The following is an 18,109-nucleotide window of genomic DNA, read 5'->3' as shown; positions in this document are numbered from 1 at the left end:
CCTCTGCAAGTCAGTAACTTCCCATCTTTGCAATGCCTCATGGGAAATGTAGTTCCACAACAGCTGGAGAGCCACAGGTTAGCCACCCCTGGTCTATAGCCTTGCATTGGACGTGATAATGCTGAGGGACAGTCCAACACGAGAGAAGGGGAACACACCTCCTATTGGGCAGCAAAAGGTCAGGTAAGTAAAAGCATTTTTACTCTCCCCCAGACTAAACAAGCAATAAACAAGCCCTTAAGCTACAGTGGTTTAACCCCTTGGCGCCGGCTCCTCCCAGCCCCTTAAGGGTTCCAGAACCCAAGAGGCGTGGTGGGATTTTAGGGCCGTGATTCGCTGTCACGGCGGTCACATGATCATGAAAGGTCCCCATCGAAAGAGAAGATTGGGACCTTTCCATGAGTACCGGACACGTGTGCTGGGAGTGCGCAGGGCGCACGCTCTCAGCACGTTTTTTATTAATAGAACGCAAATGTGTGGCCGCTCGGCATCTAGGCCCAGACGCCGGGAGGCCGCACATTTGCGTTCACCCTGCGCCAAGAGGTTAAGAAGCTGATGTCATCAACACCAATGCAAGGTCTATAGCCTAGCATTGGACGTGATAACGCCGAGAGACAGTCCAACACGAGAGAATGGGAATACGCATCCTGTTGTGAAGCAAAGGTTCAGGTAAGTAAAAGCACTTTTACTCTCCCCCAGACTAAACAAGCAATAAACCCTTTCAGTACAGGGCAGCTCCATTGTGAGAGTTTGCACGTTCTCCCTGTGCCTGCGTGGGCTTCCTCCGGGTACTCCGGTTTCCTCCCACGCTCCAAAAGACATGCTGGTAGGTTAACTGGATACTGTTTAAATTGGCCTTAGTATATGTATGAAATAAGTTCGGGACCTTAGATTGTACGCCCCTTGAGGGTTAGGGACCTTAGATTGTACGCCCCTTGAGGGTTAGGGACCTTAGATTGTACGCCCCTTGAGGGTTAGGGACCTTAGATTGTACGCCCCTTGAGGGTTAGGGACCTTAGATTGTACACCCCTTGAGGGTTAGGGACCTTAGATTGTACGCTCCTTGAGGGTTAGGGACTGATGTGAATGTACAATATATACATAAAGTGCTGCGTAAATTGACGGCGCTATATAAGTACCTGAAATAAATAAATAATATACTTTTCAAGCTTCCCGGAGTTGGGTTTTAATAGGGATAAAACATGGCGGAATCGCGCATCCTGCCCAGACATACCCTTTAATGTCCATGTTAAAGATAATTGAGTTTTATATCAAATATATTGCCTACTTGCTATTAACATTACAGACTGTAAAGCAAAAAAAAAAAAAAATAATAATACGCAGCTCGATCGTCTTTGAACTGTCACATGTTCGGTTGTCAGGGTAACGGCGCACCCTTTGGCTCCTGCAACGACGAAGCTGGCACTGTACCACCAACCTTCCAGAAGGCAAAAATAGAGACGGGGGTGACTGTAGCTTTGAAACTGATCCCCCTTCTCTCGCCAATGACACAGGAAGTCTCCCCCAAAGCCTCTTCCTTTTGCAGGAAGGATGACCCCCCATGAGCCCAGAATGTTGACTTTAAAAGTCTCAGTGATAATCTGCTTCCCTTTTTGTTCTCTATCTCCAGTCTGTGCAAAACAAGAATTAAAACAAAGGCAGCTCTGTGTGCCGGGCCAAGGAGAAGTGACACATGAAAGGACATAGACCCGGGCAATTAATAGGGAACGTGACTGAGCGCGCTCTGTGTTCCATCTAGGTTCCGTGTGTTAAATTTCAATGTTTTGTTTGTCTTTAATTTATTGAGCTCAAAATGAAGGTAAGCTCTAAATTAGGTGTTTAGTTGAATCAGCAAAGTATATACAAAGTCAATTGTTTTTTAATTTTGGATAAACTAGGGAATGATTAAAGAAAAAAAAAAAAAAAACCGTCAGGGCTCTGTGTCCCATTGGGGGAGATTCACACTCACTTCCTGTCCTGTAGACACCACAAGAAGTGGGAGGAAAGCTTTCCACAGTGAGGGAAACCCTCCTTGATAGTCATCACCCTAACAGGTGTTGGAAGACTTTCCTCAAAGCCGAAATCACATTAGCGAGCCGAACTGAACACACAGACATTGGTGAGTGCCTGGGAACACAGTGCCCACGCACTGACCCTGAGCGCATCCTACCGTTTACTTTTTTCATAGAACTTCATTGAAATGTCATGACTGATATTTCAATACAGATCTAATCAGTGCATAGTTGTTATCATGGGGTGGTTCACGTTGCAACCCCAGCAAAAAAAAAATAAAAAATACCGCTTGCTGCATTTTTTTTTCAACGCACACCACAGCCAAACTGTCAGCAAAAGAAACATGATGCTTTTCTTTCTCTATGCATTAGGGCTGTGCCGGAAATAGCTGCCAGCGCGGTCCCAATGCGAATGTGAACAAGCCCTCAATTTCGGTTTAAGTGTGGGCAGCACAGTGGCTAAATGGTTAGCACTTCAGCCTGGCAGTACTAGGGTCGTTGGTTCGAATCCCAACCACGGCACTACCTGCCTGGAGTTTGCATGTTCTCCCTGTGTCTGCGTGGGTTTCCTCTGGGTACTTCCAGTTTCCTCCCACACTCCAAAGTCATGCTGGCAGGTTAATTGGCTCCTGTCTAAATTTGCCCCTAGTATGTGTATGTATGAATGTGAGTTAGGGACCTTAGATTGTACGCCCCTTGAGGGTTAGGGACCTTAGATTGTACGCCCCTTGAGGGTTAGGGACTGATGTGAATGTACAATATATATGTAAAGTGCGGAGTAAATTGACGGCGCTATATAAGTACCTGAAATAAATATTAAATAAATAAGTGGCTGTCGAATTTTGGACAAGTGTCCCCACTGACAACTCAAAGATTTGTATTTTCCTTCACTTTTAGTCCCATGACAGTGATCACCGAAATGAAAATTCTGGTGCCGAAACCGAAACCAAAAATTCAAAATGTACTTGTCCGAAAACCGAAATGCGCAGTTTTTAAAAATGAATATCTATTTTTTTTTTTTTAAATACACTGATTAAAAAAAAACAAAAATATATGCCCCAATTGTTTTGTAAAATATGAAAGAATATTACGGCGAGTAAACAGATACCCAACATGTCACGCTTTAAATTTGCGCACGCTCGTGGAACGGCGTGAAACTGCGGAACTTAAAAATCTGCATGGGCGATGATTTAAAAATGTCTACAGGTTAGCAGTGTAAAGTTACAGAGGAGGTCTAGTACGAGAATTATTGCTCTTGCTCTGACGTTTGTGGCGATACCTCACGTGTGTGGTTTGAACACCGTTTACATATGTAGTAGGCATGGCTTACGTATGCGTTCACCACTACGTGCGAGCACGGGGGGGGGGCATTTTAAACTGTTTTGGTTTTTTATGTTTTTGGGGGGTTTTCTGTACTGTCCCATTAAAAAACATTTTAATCACTTTTATTTCTATCACAAGGAATGCATGCATCCCTTGTGATAGAAATAATTAGTGACAGGTCCTCTTTATGGAGAGATATAAGGTCAATAAGACCCCACATCTCTCCTCTGCAATGTAAAGCACTGGATCAAAAAAGAAAAGCATTGATCTAGTGCTTTAAAAAAGTAAAAAAAAAAATGTCCGGAACGGGAAGTGACATCACTCAGGTCCTACAAGGGCATAGAGATGAGTGGCGGCCATCTTTGCTTCACTCATCTCTATGCCCACCGCCAGGATCAATGGTTTCTCAGGTAATATTATTATTATACAGTATTTATAAAGTGCCAATAGTTCGCTCAGCGCTGTACATTACAAAGGGGGACAGAACATGTGACAGAACAATACCAATACAATGCAAAACATGAGGGGATCGAGGGCCCTGCTCTTTCAAGCTTACAATCTAGGAGAAAGCTGAACTACCGGGCAGCAGCGGGCGGGGGCGAGTGGCGGGAGGCGGCGAGGAGCGGGGTTTTTCTGGCACCTTTATCAGTGCTTTTTTCCGTTTCGGCAACCGAATTTTCAGTGCATCCATAATTACCAGGACAAACAGAAAGAGTGAATCTCCCTAGCAGAGATACCATTGGGTTCACATCCTTGCGTGTCGGAAATTGAAGTGTTACTGCAAACTGAGAAAATGTGTGTTTAGCATTGGGGTGCTACGGTGCCATTCATTCTTAATGTCACCCCAAAGCACACGCATTTAGTGCACCACCGTTTAGTGCAGGCATGGTAACACCCCCCCGTTTAGTGCAGGCATGGTAACACCCCCCCGTTTCGTGCAGGCATGGTAACACACCCCCGTTTCGTGCAGGCATGGTAACACCCCCCCGTTTAGTGCAGGCATGGTAACACCCCCCCGTTTCGTGCAGGCATGGTAACACCCCCCCGTTTAGTGCAGGCATGGTAACACCCCCCCGTTTAGTGCAGGCATGGTAACACACCCCCGTTTCGTGCAGGCATGGTAACAGACCATAGTTTAGTGCAGGCATGGTAACACACCCCCGTTTCGTGCAGGCATGGTAACAGACCATAGTTTAGTGCAGGCATGGTAACACACCCCCGTTTAGTGCAGGCATGGTAACACACCCCCGTTTAGTGCAGGCATGGTAACACACCCCCGTTTCGTGCAGGCATGGTAACACACCACCGTTTAGTGCAGGCATGGTAACACACCCCCGTTTCGTGCAGGCATGGTAACACCCCCCCGTTTCGTGCAGGCATGGTAACAGACCACCGTTTAGTGCAGGCATGGTAACACACCATGGTGAATGATGATTTGCTGCCTTTAAAAAAAAAAAAAAAAAAGAAAATGCACCTTTTTTGGTGTGTTTTATTCCACATGGGAGAACTTCAATATCGGACACCTTTGTCCCCTTCCTGCCCAGGCCAATTTTCAGAATTCACGATGTCGCACTTTGAATGACAACTGCGTAATCATGCTACACTATACCCATATGACATTTTTAAAAATTTTTTTTAGACAGATAGCGCTTTCTTTTGCTGGTATTTAACCTCTTCACGCCGGCCGCACACAAATGTGCGGCCTCCCGGCGTCTGGGAACACAGCCACTGCATCACAATAGATATGAATGGAACTGCCTGCATGCGGATGCACGGAACACCTGTGCATCCCATGCAGGACAACGCAACCCTTGTATGCCTAAGTAAGCCCATGTGAACGTGGTCTTCCTGCGTAAGAGAAGCCATTTAACACCTCGGGTGCGACTTGGCATGAGATTTGCAAATTGTATGCCAAATCGCACCCTGTTGTCTGCTATTAGAGCAGTCATATCGGCAAGCCACCCGACTTTGAAATCGTGCGACTTCACTGTAAGTCACACAATTCAAAATGGGCTTTGATGTGACCGAGGGGGGGGGGATGTGATGTGGGGTAAATAAACAGACTGCCCCAACACAATGCACAATCATGAACAAAGTATTGCACGTCAATGCACTTTGTGTTAACTCACCGCTGAAATGTCCAGCCCATGTATATAAACGGCTGGATGGGAGCAGTGCAGGGACGGGTGGCCGTTCATAAACGGCGCCTGTATTCACAGCCTGTGCGCACTTCCCGGGAGCATGCGGCACCACGATCTGGTGCCCGCTGTGCCCTCAGCACACAGAGAAACACCGGTCGCGGGACTTCTGTGTGAGGTTCCGATCATGTGATCACCGATTGGCTAATCAGTGATCACATGAATTGTAGTAAGCAAGATGTCACTGACATCATTGCTTACTACATGTGAAATCTGTGAATGACCCCAGAGGTGACATGGTACAGGGCTATTCACAACAGCCTTGCACCATATGACACGCTGTGACCAATCACAACTCTCACAGTACTTCTCAATGGCTGCAAGAATGCAGTCAGAGAGAAGGAGAAATTATTATTATACAGGATTTCTATAGCGCCAACAGTTTGCTCAGCACTTTACAATATAACGGGAGACAATACAGCAACAATACAGTTCAGTACAAGAGGGATAGGAGGGCCTGATCCTGGGAGCTTACAATCTAGGAGGGGAGGGGCAAATGATTGATTTTACAACCTTTATGGGTGTAAAAGCAATCAGTGTGAAAAAGAAATCTTCAGCACCCCCCACAAGTAGTACAGTGTCACTATGGTGACACTGTACTGCTAGGGTGACAATATGTTAAAAAAAAAATAAAAAAAATAAAGATGTAAAAAAAAAATTTAGAAAAATTTTACATTTTTGGTTATAAACTAATTTGGGTTATTTTTTTTTACTAAAAAGCTAACAATGCATTTTGGCCAAGATTTATGAAGAAAGATTATGTATTTGCTAAATTTTATAAGAAAAAAAAAACACTTTTTTTTTTAAATTCATGGACTTTTTCATTTATATAGCACAAAAATAAAAATAAAAATCCCAGTCTTGAATAAATACCACCAAAATAAAGTTTTATCTGTCTCAAGAAAAATGCTAAAAAAATCCATATGGGTGCAGTGTTGCATGACCACACAATTGTCATTCAAAGTGTGATAGCGCTGAAAGCTGAAAATTGTCCTGGACAGGAAAGGGGGTGAAAGTGTCCAGACAGGAAGTGGTTAAGCGACAAGCTTTGCGTGATGTCTTTTGCTGCAATTGCAGCGCGGTTTATTGCCCAATTGCAACGTGATCTATCGCATGACAACCAGAACAGAGCCGCACCCGCATTTACATGCAATTAAAAATGAATGGCACCCGAACAAGCTTTGCGTGATGTCGTTTGCTGCAATTGCAGCGCGGTTTATTGCCGCAATTGCAGCGTGATCTATCGCATGACAACCAGAACAGAGCCGCACCCGCATTTACATGCCATTAAAAATGAATGGCACCCGAACAAGCTTTACGCGGTTGTTTGCTGCAATTGCAGCACGGTTTATTGCCCAATTGCAGCGTGATCTATCGCATGACAACCAGAACAGAGCCGCACCCGCATTTACATGCCACTGAAAATGAATGGCACCAGAACAAGCGTGGTGCGATTTGTCAGTTTTGCAGAGCGTTTTTGGATTGCGGGCAGAATTTCAGTGATTGTGCTCAGAATCGCATAATGCCCAGGTGTTAACGGGGCCCGAAAGGCCTCTTCCTGGTGTTGATCCCAAGCATGCGCAGGTCTCTGCCAGGTCCTTGTCGCCCACTTTACAAGCAGAATGAAAATGTGCGCAACATCAGGATGATCAGGTGAAAAAAAAGTTAATACAGCAGACAGGTTCACTTTAAAACCTGCACTTATCCACATAAATCCTCCCTTCAAAGCTACATGAAAATCCAGAGCGAGAGCTAGCCCTATCCCACCTGTGACCAGCTAAGCGTGCGCAAGCAAAAACCAATAACAAAAGCACTCATGCGATCCTGCAGAAGCGATATGAATCCTGGTTTAGTGTGCAGGAGGGGATGTGAAGTGTCAGTCAGCACGGTGTTCTGGAAAGGGGGCGCTCCTTTCTCTTCAGAAGATCCGGGTGATCCACATGCTGGGACACAATGATAAAACGGCCCATCATGTAAGATGGTGTTACAGTGCGTGCACAATAATAATGCGCTCTCCTTGCTGCTGACCCGTTCACTGTGTGTAATGAAAGGAGCGATCACACACCACTGAGCACCAGAAATGAGAAGATTTCACTTGGTTTTCCTTCTCAAAAAAAAAAACAAAAAAAAACTAATTTCCTGTTTAATATATGCCGTGTCACAATGGGTACAGCGCACGTGTGCTGGGTAGGAAGCCTGTGCGGACCAGCTGCTGTCACTGTACACTGTACCTGCTGATCCCCAGATGGTCGCACAAGCAGTCAATGGACTAACAGGTGAAAAGGAAAAGACAAAAACACCACAAAGCTTTATTTAGTAATAGAGAACAAGGGTGAGCACGGTGCAATAACCCCACAGCAGCCATTTGGCTTTTACTGGTCTTGGCAGGCTAATAAAAAGTTGCTTCTCCATTGGCTGTCCTGGGCTCCATATATCATTACTGTCTTGGTTTGTTAACCCCTTGGAGCCGGCGCCTCCCGGCCCTTTAAGGGTCCCAGATAGGCGGGACTGATGGGTACCGATGAGGAGGCACTGGTAGGTGGCACTGATGGGCATTGATAGGCATCACTGGTGGGCATTCACAGACATCACTGATGGGCACTGAAAGGCAGTACTCGTATATGGCACTGATAGGCAGCACTGACAGGTGGCACTGACTGGCATTGTTAGGGGGCACTGACTGGCACTGATAGGTGGCACCGACAGGTGGCACTGAAAGGCAGCTCAGATGGGCACTGATATGTGGCACTGATGTGCACTGACAGGTGGCACTGATGGGCAATGACAGATGGCAATGATGGACACTGACAGGTGGCACTGATTGGCTACACTGATCATCAGGGCACTGATCATCAGTGCCCTGATGATCAGTGTTGATGTCCCCTCTGAGGAATGCCGATTACCGGCTCTCCTCTCCTCTGTCAGCGTGAGGAGAGGACTGCCAATAACCGGCATTTCCTTATTTACATGCGATCAGCTGTGATTGGACACAGCTAATCACGACAGAGCCGAAGTCATCGGTTCTTTCCGCAGATCAGTGATCTGCTGTGTCCGAGGGACACGCATGCGCGGTTAGAGTGGGAGGACGTCATAGGACATCCTCCCAGAGCAAGAAAACCGCCTTGCTCCCGTCATTTCCATATATGGGGAGGCGGTTAGAGTGGTTGTAAACTCTTACACATACTCAGTGAAGTGACTGGCCTCAGGTGATACACAGATATGGAACAAATCCTCCTACGTAAGTTGTACCTGCTTATCTGTGGGCTTCTCTTCTCTACATCCGTTCAAAGTGCTGAATTTTAAAGCTTGTCTGAGAGTTTAGAAAAAAAAGAGGGATGGAGAGCTGAAGTTACACACTGCAGATCTCAGTGATGAGAGCTCTGAGAGTTTATTGGAGGGAGGAGACACCCCCACACAGCTCACAAGAACACAGCTGAGGCTGTCAATCTGCTCGAGGCCCTCCCCTGTCACCATTTTTCTCTTGGTGTCAGGAAAACTTGTCAGAAGTGATTCAAGCCGATAGCAAAGGAACGAAGCAGCAGACAGAAATTACACTTAGTGCTCTTATTAGAGACAAATATACACTATATTCACGCCCCTGACGTCTTCCTGATGATGAAACGCGTTGGTCGGAGCTTTGGCGTGTGACGTCACCGCGTTCTGAAGGGACAGCGGCCATTTTCTTGGTTTGAAACATTTGTTCATTCAATGCTAGCTATCTTAAGATTTGATGTACGTGGATCTTTTAATAAATTGGCCAAAGTTTACATTGATTACTGCACTACGAGTTATCTTTGGTCTTTATCCTTTTTGCTGGATGGGAGATTCTTTGAGGTTTGCAAAGTTTTAAAGTGGATAATTCATCTCATTTCAGCAAGAGGATTTCTATTGTGGATTACCTGCCATCCTGATTCCCTATCACATTATTGATCTTTCAGAGCGGAGTCATTATCCTGTATTTTGGAGAGGATATCCACTGGAAATTATTCGCCATACTGGCCCAAGTGTCTGGTAAGGGGCCATTTTTTCCGGGTGTATGGTGACGGTATATGAGATCAAGTCTTTCTTCTTTATTTCGTTATATTTGTTTGAGGATTTATATGGACTTTAATTTAGACATTATTATTTAATAATTATTTTTTAATTAGCGCTGCATTCTTTTCGTTTACATTTTACAATATTGCCTGTCAGCTGCTTTTTGTTTTATAAGTTTGTAATTTTATATTCTAGCGCAGTGATTTGTTTTTAAATATACACTATAGAGGGATATGCTTTGTTCATATTTCATGTCTGAAGTTTACTACCACTTTAAAAGGAGAAATAGGGTCAAAGTTCTGTTAGCCCTGCTTCTCCTGGCGGTCACTGAAGTGCACTTCATTCTGCACTCCTGTGAGCCATATAAAGCCTGCTGTCGACTGATGTCCAGACTCTGGGGAAATCCAGACTTTATTGTCGGGATCCACTCAGATGCCTGGACCAGGAGCTGGCTCAGCCTCTCAACAAGCTGCTGACAGCCTGAGTCAGATGCTCCCAACCCCTCCACAGCCCAGCGCTCCAGTGAGCACTGAAGGGTCAGTGCCATTCTCAGGCTTAGAAGCCTAGTAGCTGCATCCACTTAGGTGAGTATAGATGTCTTTTTTTTTTGCTTCTTGAACTTCTGTTTTACATCTACAGTCCTTTAGGAAAATAGTACTTGGTGATCCTGCCATAAAAGTCCTTGTCCAGACAATTCCTGCTATGGAGTGACAACTGTCCACCAACTGCGCTCCTGTAATGTAACCTGTTACATGCACCCCTGGTGGGGGCTACAAGTGGCTGTGTGTTGACACACACTGTACAGGTATGGTCTACTGTGGTCACTATCAGAAAGCCTGTTCAACAGCCAAAGTGAATGTATGTAGACAGAAGGTTGTTGAAAAGGCTGGAGGAGATCAGCAGCAATGAGATGCAAAACAGGATGAGAAAGGTGAAATCTGAATTTACAGATCCATACTTACATCCTCTGCACCTTCAATAGTCCGACCAGCAAAAATATATACCTGGGCTGAACACGAGAATGCACAGACTTGAATGGAATGCTGCTCCTGCAGTATGGGCCATTCAAATGTATGGGGCGCTAGAGGAACAGCCAGGCATTAGATTTCCACTGCAGCCTTGGAGGAGGTAAGTACAGATCTGTGAGGAGTGGAAGGGGGGGCGTATCTGAAAGTATTGAGGGGACGGTGGGAGGATTTTTTTTTTTAATTTTACCTAAAAGTAAACTTTTTCTTTTTTTTGGGATAAATGTGGATGAGTTAGCAGCTCCATCAGGTTTATATGCCGGTCTGTGTCTCATTAGGAAGATGCACTTTTCAGGACTAGAAGTGAGAAAAAAAACCTCTCTCTCTCCATCATACAGTGCTGAAAACTTGACAGATTCCAAACTTCTTGCACTCTATCCAAAACATAAAGTGGACCTGTTCTTTGTCAGGGTAGGGGCAAAGCAGGGGCGGACTGACCATTTGGAAACTCGGGCACTGCCCGAGGGCCCGGGGTCAGTAGGGGGCCCCATGAGATGCCCCTGGTACCTTTTTCAAAGGCTTTTTTGAGTTTGGGCAAGGACACAGGGGCCCCATGATCCCCTATTGCCCGGGGGCCCCATGAGTTGTCAGTCCGCCCCTGGGGCAAAGCAAGGAGTTCTCTGTTCCCGCAGCATCTAATACTTTCCTTCACCGCCGCACAGCTGGGAGAGAGGAGAAGCTGCCCTTTGTAAGCTGCAGTTAGAGCTTACACAGCAGATGACTCTCTCTCCTCCCCCATGTGACAGAGCTTGGCCTTTCACAAAGCGTCATTTCTGTCATATGGGAGAGAGTCACATGATCTCCATATTCAAGTCCTGGGTATTTCACTTTGTTCCCAGTGGTAATAGGATTGCCAGAGAAGTGCAGAAAAAATGAGTATATGCATGTGAGAGGATAGGCATTAAAGGATAAGTTAACCTTTTGAAACTGTTGAAAAAAACAAATGCAGGTAAAAAGAAATGTGCACTTATTTGTTTCCTAAGGAAACTGCAGAGCACTGCAACCACAATCAGCAGATTGCAGCTGAAATCTGAGGCTCCTGCAGACACTCAGGATAGCTCTCTTCCCATACCTCGTACAGGCAGGCAGGTACTTGAAAGCAGGAAGGTCAATAAACTATGAGAGCACCACCAGCGCCCTTGCAGTTCATTGAGAACTACAGGCTCTAGGGTCATTGGTTCAAATCCCAGCCATGGAACCACCTGTCTGGAGTTTGTACGTTCTACCTGTGCCTGCATGGGTTTCCTCCGGGTACTCCGGTTTCCTCCCACACTCCAAAGAAACGCTGGTAGGTTAATTGGATCTTGTCTAAATTGGCCCTAGTATGTATGTATGAATGTATGTAAAGTGAGGGACCTTAGATTGTACGCCCCTTGAGGGTTAGGGACTGATGTGAATGTATAATATATATGTAAAGGGCTGCGTAAATTGACGGCGCTATATAAGTACCTGAAATAAATAAATAAGCGGCTGATGGTACTTTTCGGCATTCATTCACAGCAAACTGTGAATGACGCAACCGTGTGGGGGCGGAGCTCCGCACGACTATGTTATTTTCGAATTGTTACAGTGTGTGCAGAGAGAGGATCCCCTGCCCGCTGTCACAGGGAGGGGGGGGGACAGGGGGAGAAGCTGCAGCTGCTGAACATGTTACATCATGTTCCACCCTAAAAACACGTGGAACATGTAACATGTTCAAAAGGTGCACTTTTCCATTAAAGTGATTCTAAAGGCTGAAGGATTTCTTTTACCTTTATGCATTCTAGGTAAAAAAACCTTCATTATGCAGCTCCCCCCAGCAGTGATCCAGCACTGTGCATGGGAGCCTTGACTCTCCAGGGTCTCTCTCTTCTCATTGTTTGAGACATAGCAGCAGGAGCCATTACCTCCCGCTGCTGTCAATCACAGCCAGCGAGGAGTGAGTGGGGGGCACCTTTGCAATTCTGGGGGCAAACTAAAATTTGGGATTTACTTTTACTTTTGGTGGTAATGGTAAAAGAGGACAAATATAGTGAGTGAATCTTGCTAACAGGGGTAAAGGCAGCATGTAAAACTGAAAAGGTGTTCTAGGCCTAGATTGTAAGCTCCAAGGATCAGGGCCCTCAAATCCCTCTTGTATTGAACTGTATTGTTGCTGTATTGTCTCCCGTTATATTGTAAAGCACTGAGCAAACTGTTGGCGCAATATAAATCCTCTATAATAATAATAATAATAGTCCTTCTCCACTATCCAAAACTAAACAAAAAGGTTTGCCTTTAGTTATACTTTGAAGTAAACCTGAAAAAAAAAATGGCTAGAATTAATTTCTTAAAGTCTCACTCTTGTGGTTGATCTCCCTTGCGAAGTAAATGCCAACCTGATCTTTTTTTTTTTTTAATTTTACTTAGCTTTCTCCGGAGGTCAAGAAATCCTGTTCTTGATCTCGGTGATGTCATCAAAAGTCCCACCGAGTTCTTCACTCCTTAGAGCCAGAACTCAGGATCCAAGATCAGTTTCTCCTGATGCCAGATTTTCTAAATCTAACAAAAATTAAAATCCCACTTCCTTCCAATGATGGCAATTTTGGGTCATTCTGTACCAAGTTTGCTTACAGAACACTCCTAGAAATCTGAAAGTAATGCAAGCTATTCTCAGAAAACCCTGTTCAGAGTTGGAAATCAAATGACAGGCATCCCTATGAGAAGCATATTTCTTTTCTGAGGCACTTTTGAATTTTCAGGCATATGTAAAGGCTTTCCCTGCTGAAAAGCCAAGACTGTTCAGGTTGTGGGAATGAAGCCTGACACACCTAGCAGTCAGTTTGCAAAAAAAACATGGTAAGGCTTGCAAGAATTTTTTACAGAAGCAGTGGATGGAAAAAAATATTTCTAAAACACTTTACAGAATGTAATTGCTCAGCAGTGGATTGTTTTTATTGCGTTTCTCAATAAAAGTTAGTATCTTTTTAAAAAAGGAAATCACATTTCACAACAAACCCACAGAAATAAAAAAAAGTCTGTTAAAGCTGATCTCCAGGCAGACATAAAATAACAAATGAATATATATTTATTAGTAAACCATTAAAAATATGTTTTTAATACGACTAGTTTATAGTGTTTGTAAATGCCAACAGGTTTATGCTTACCTGTTCTGTGCAATGGAAGTGCACACAGCTGCCCCGATCCTCCTTTTCTAGGATCTCCTGCCGACACTTCTGGCTCTTGCTCTCCGGTGAGTGCCCCCACAGGAAGCCGGTTTTTAATGGGGGCACTCATTGCAGAATGGCTTCTGAGCACCACTGCTTGCATCTATAGACACAGACAGCGGAGCTCAGCCCCGCCCCCACCCCCCTGTCCTTGTCACTTGCTTTGACTGACAGCAGCAGGAGCCAATAGCTCCCAATGCCTCAGCAAAGCCCACGGGACCAGGAAATGAGGGAAGAGAGCTGCTGCGTACGTGCACAGTGCTGGACTGAATGGGGGCTCAGGTAAGTAAACAGGAGGGTGAGGGGGGATAATGCTATCTAAACATTTTTTACCTTAATGCGAGGAGTGCATTAACCTCTCTAGCGGTAATCACGAGTGTGGCTCGGGGTTAATTTTCAGTATCAAAAGCGGTAACCCTGAGCCACACTGGGGATTACACTATAGTGCTGCTCCTGCGATCCCCCGATCCTTACCTTGTCCTGTGATCCGCGATATGCTCCTGCTGTGTCCTCCGGCTGTGTCCTCCGGTCCATACCGGCATCCGTCTTCCGGGTTCCGTTACCTGCGAGCGTCGGGACGCGGGGGGGGGGGGCGGAACCGGCGGGAGATTCAAAAAAGTAAAAAACATGACATACACACAATACATTGTAATCTGTTAGGATTACATTACTGTATCAAACCATTTCACATACATTTTGTCCCGAGTGCTTTGTCCTGTGCCCTGCCTGCACTTTTACCATTCTTTCTGCCTGGAAACTTGAGAATGTCCATGGCGTCCAAAAAGCGTCCCTCTAGGCCAAAAACGGTTTTAGACCGGCTAGAGAACAGCGATAGTAAATCAGAACCACTTGCAGAATTGAGTGATAATGATTCGTGGGGGAAATTCATCATCAGACACTGAAAACGATTCTGCGACTGAGCTCAGCGATGTGCGAACTTGGCGCTATATTTCAAATTTCAGTGTTTTTGGTTTGATTATATTATTGAATTAAATGTATTATATTATTATTTTTCATAATTCTTTATTATAATTTATGATTTCGTGTTTCAAACATTATCATACCCGGGATGTTTACTAGACTCTTGTTTGGGCAGATTTAAGTGAGGTATTCCTAAGAATTACAAGCCTACAATATAAAACAACAAATTTCCATGCAAAACAATGTACCGCTTTGACATTCAAAAACATTGATTAGTTAGACCACCAGGGAGGTTAAGGTAAAATATGTTTGGACTTTATAACCACTTTAAGTATTTCAGTTTAGCTTGATATCAGCCTTATGCAATCCCTCAGACTTGGCCAGGAAAAGGCAGGAGTGACAGCCAACTGGGTGTGCTGACAGGAGGGGAATGCAGAGTGAGCAGGGGCATAACTCTATCAGCCTTCTGATGCTTTTTTACTGTCTAATCAGCATAATGGGGATAGGAATATGACACCACTGTGTTCATTTACTACAGAAGAGCAAATGGTGTCATCTGCTTGACTGTGCTGCATAAAAGACAAGTGAGAATCTCAGGACTGAATGGACAGAAATACAAATCCTTTTGCAGGAAACAACAACTCTATTATATGTATTTCATCTGTATATTTATCAGTTTGCCTGGAGTTTAGCTTTAACCTCCCCAAGCATCATGATAAACTCACCATCTCTGTCCCACAGCTACCAGCGAGTGATAGAGAATCCACAGAGTTGTCATCAGGATCATGTTAGCACATCCAGTTACAACAATGAAAGCTGAGATCCCAAGGCCGGCCAGAGCAATGTTATCTAGGTGGGTATCCATGTGTGTCCAGTCTAGGAGCCAGAGGACTGTGGGGGCAGAACTGAAGGCCTCCACGCCAACCTTACCTCCGAAGTACTCTTTGATGTTCTCCAGGTGGAGTTTACATGGCAGCAGACCCTTCTCCCCAATCAGCTGCTTGTTCTGATGAAAAGCCACCAGGAATGCCACAACTGAAAGAGAGACACAAGAATGTGAGATCAAGAGATGGATAAATATTATACTGTACTGCACAGACAGATGACAAAATGAGGTCCAGCGTAGGCAGACTAAAATACTTTTTCCATTCAACTTGATTATAATTTTTGATTATCGTCATCCAGTCCTTCTGACAGCACCACATACTGTAAGTACTTTGTGTCAATAAACATTATTCTAACAGATACTGAAAAAAAAAAGGTTTTCACGCACATAAAGAGAGTACATGAGATATAGTGTGCTATTGTGATGGATTTGGTAAAATGCCTATTTCGTTTCCTATTGAATATATATATATATATGCTATTTCTATAAGTTTTATAAATATTTATTTTTATACTTTAATACATATGTTGTGTGAATATTTTCTGCCTGCTGGGCTTTGTGGTACTATAAGAAATCTTTGCTTAAGAAATGTCTGCTCACACACACTGCCCCCCTCCCACCGTGCCAACTTGAAACAAAGGAATGTTGTTTTCCTATAAGAGAAGGCCTGGAAGAAGATCACACCTATACCATGACGGAGATTGTTTTCGTGTGGAAATGACCAATCAAAGACTAATATAATGCTTATGCTGTTCTCACATGACTCTTGCATCATTTTGCATATATAAGTTCACTTTCTCATTATAATAAACTAGAAGTATTCATAGACTGAACTTGTGTGTCAGCGTGAGTCTCTTCCAATGTGCGCACATTCCAAAGCTAGCGTCATAAATTAGGACAGGAACAGATAAGCACTGGACAATTCAGTTCTTGACTAAATCACTATGTACTTAGGTGAAGCCCAATCCATCTCAGAAGAAATGGTGGAGAGGGGGTGGGGGGTGAAGGAGAGACTTTATAAGATATACTGTATGTAGCTTATACCACATATGAGCTCTTTATTCCATACAGGGACACCGACTAACTATGCAGAAATAACTTCATCCTTTTCTTCCCATGTTTTGAGAGCCATCACCATACACCCAAGCAGCCCTTTGGTGCATGATGTGTGGCCCTTGGACTTCAGCAGTTTGTAATGGGAACATTGATTACGGTAATAAAATTTTTACCAGCCTCATATAGCGTCCACTAGGTAGGTGGGGGGAGGGGATATTTTGGTGGGCTTATAGCAGGAAGAGACAGGGTTTTTACTGCAGCAATGATCACTAGTAGTCCAAAGACCAGACATGAAGCAAGGCAATGGCCAAACATCTGCACAACTGAAGAAATTAAATATTAGTCTTACCCTGCTTATAGAAAACCAGTCAATACCTAGGTAATCTACTTCTAAAGACCTCCTGTTGTCTGATCTTGGTGCCACCTCTCATCTTGACATCCTCACTGTGTTCTTCAGGACTCTATGAGGACCCCACCAGTGGACCTTCTTTCAGCCAACAGGAAGTATCTGCATCATCAGACAAGGACACAGGCGTCCAAGGAATGATCCCTTGAACTCTGCAGTTGGAACCTGCCATTTGAAGGGACTGTGGATTCAGGTAATAAATTGGGGCGTTTAGTTTATTTTTTTTAAGTCTTATTGAGGGATGAGCTTGGGAGGCTTTTAAAGTTAAGCCGGGTTACCTGGCAGAAAATCAGAATGAATTTTTGCTATGGAGCCACAAAGAACAGCAGTGGTGGGCAAACTACAAATGTACTTGTATACCATTGCAAGTCTTCTGGCAGGTAAAACAGTTCCTATGCATGTTTCTTAACACTAATCTGGTTAGAGCAGCCATTTAATAACGAATATATAATTTGTGAGAACTCAAATTCAACCCACATAGGCACAAAAGCAGCAGCAGTTGGTTTCGTGATGAATCAGAACATTGGGTCCTGTAGAAGGTGGGAGAGTTCGTGGAAGACCTGGCATTTGCACATTACAAAAAATCTCGGCACCACCCACTGCTAATAAAGTCATTTTCATTGCACCAGACAAACATTATCTCGCCCTGTAAATTCAGTCCACCGAGACCAAGAGGAAGCGCTTTTCCTGTGCAGTCTGTCTGAGGGATTTAATTAAGGCACATGAGCTCGGAGCTGAGGAATTGCTACAGAAACTGGTCATCTCTTTGGCAGAAGCTAATATTTTTGAAATTCCTTCTGCTACCCAACTCACAGCTTGTTCCACTATAGTTACAATATTTCATCCTAAATTAAAGTGAAATTCGGGGCAAACTGCTTAATACACAGTTAAAATACACATGAATTATAGGCCTAAAGGTTGTGAATACCTGACCATCACACCTACATCAACCTATGGAGTTGGCCCTCCTTTATGGCTATAAAAGCTTCCTCTCTTTTGGGAAGGCCTTCCACAAGATTTTGGAGCAACTCTGTAGGGAATTTCTGCCCATTAAGCCAAAAC

At 44.4% G+C, this 18,109-nt stretch overlaps 1 protein-coding gene across 1 annotated transcript in view; it reads right to left on the bottom strand.

Annotated features, from left to right (window-relative positions):
• LMF1 (lipase maturation factor 1) overlaps positions 1 to 18,109 on the bottom strand; it is a 506,204-nt gene that overhangs the window by 459,301 nt on the left and 28,794 nt on the right. The window contains exon 2 of the mRNA XM_089656039.1: positions 15,425 to 15,734. Within this exon, the coding sequence (XP_089512165.1) occupies positions 15,425 to 15,734 (310 nt within the window). The remainder of the gene's footprint in view (positions 1 to 15,424; positions 15,735 to 18,109) is intronic.

This window comes from Staurois parvus, unplaced genomic scaffold, assembly GCF_062004578.1.
Source record: "Staurois parvus isolate SC_StPar_1 unplaced genomic scaffold, SC_StPar_1.0 ptg000882l, whole genome shotgun sequence".
Classification (NCBI taxonomy): domain Eukaryota; kingdom Metazoa; phylum Chordata; class Amphibia; order Anura; family Ranidae; genus Staurois; species Staurois parvus.
The sequence above is the reverse complement of the archived record's forward strand: the minus strand, read 5'-3'. Positions and strand labels throughout refer to the sequence as shown.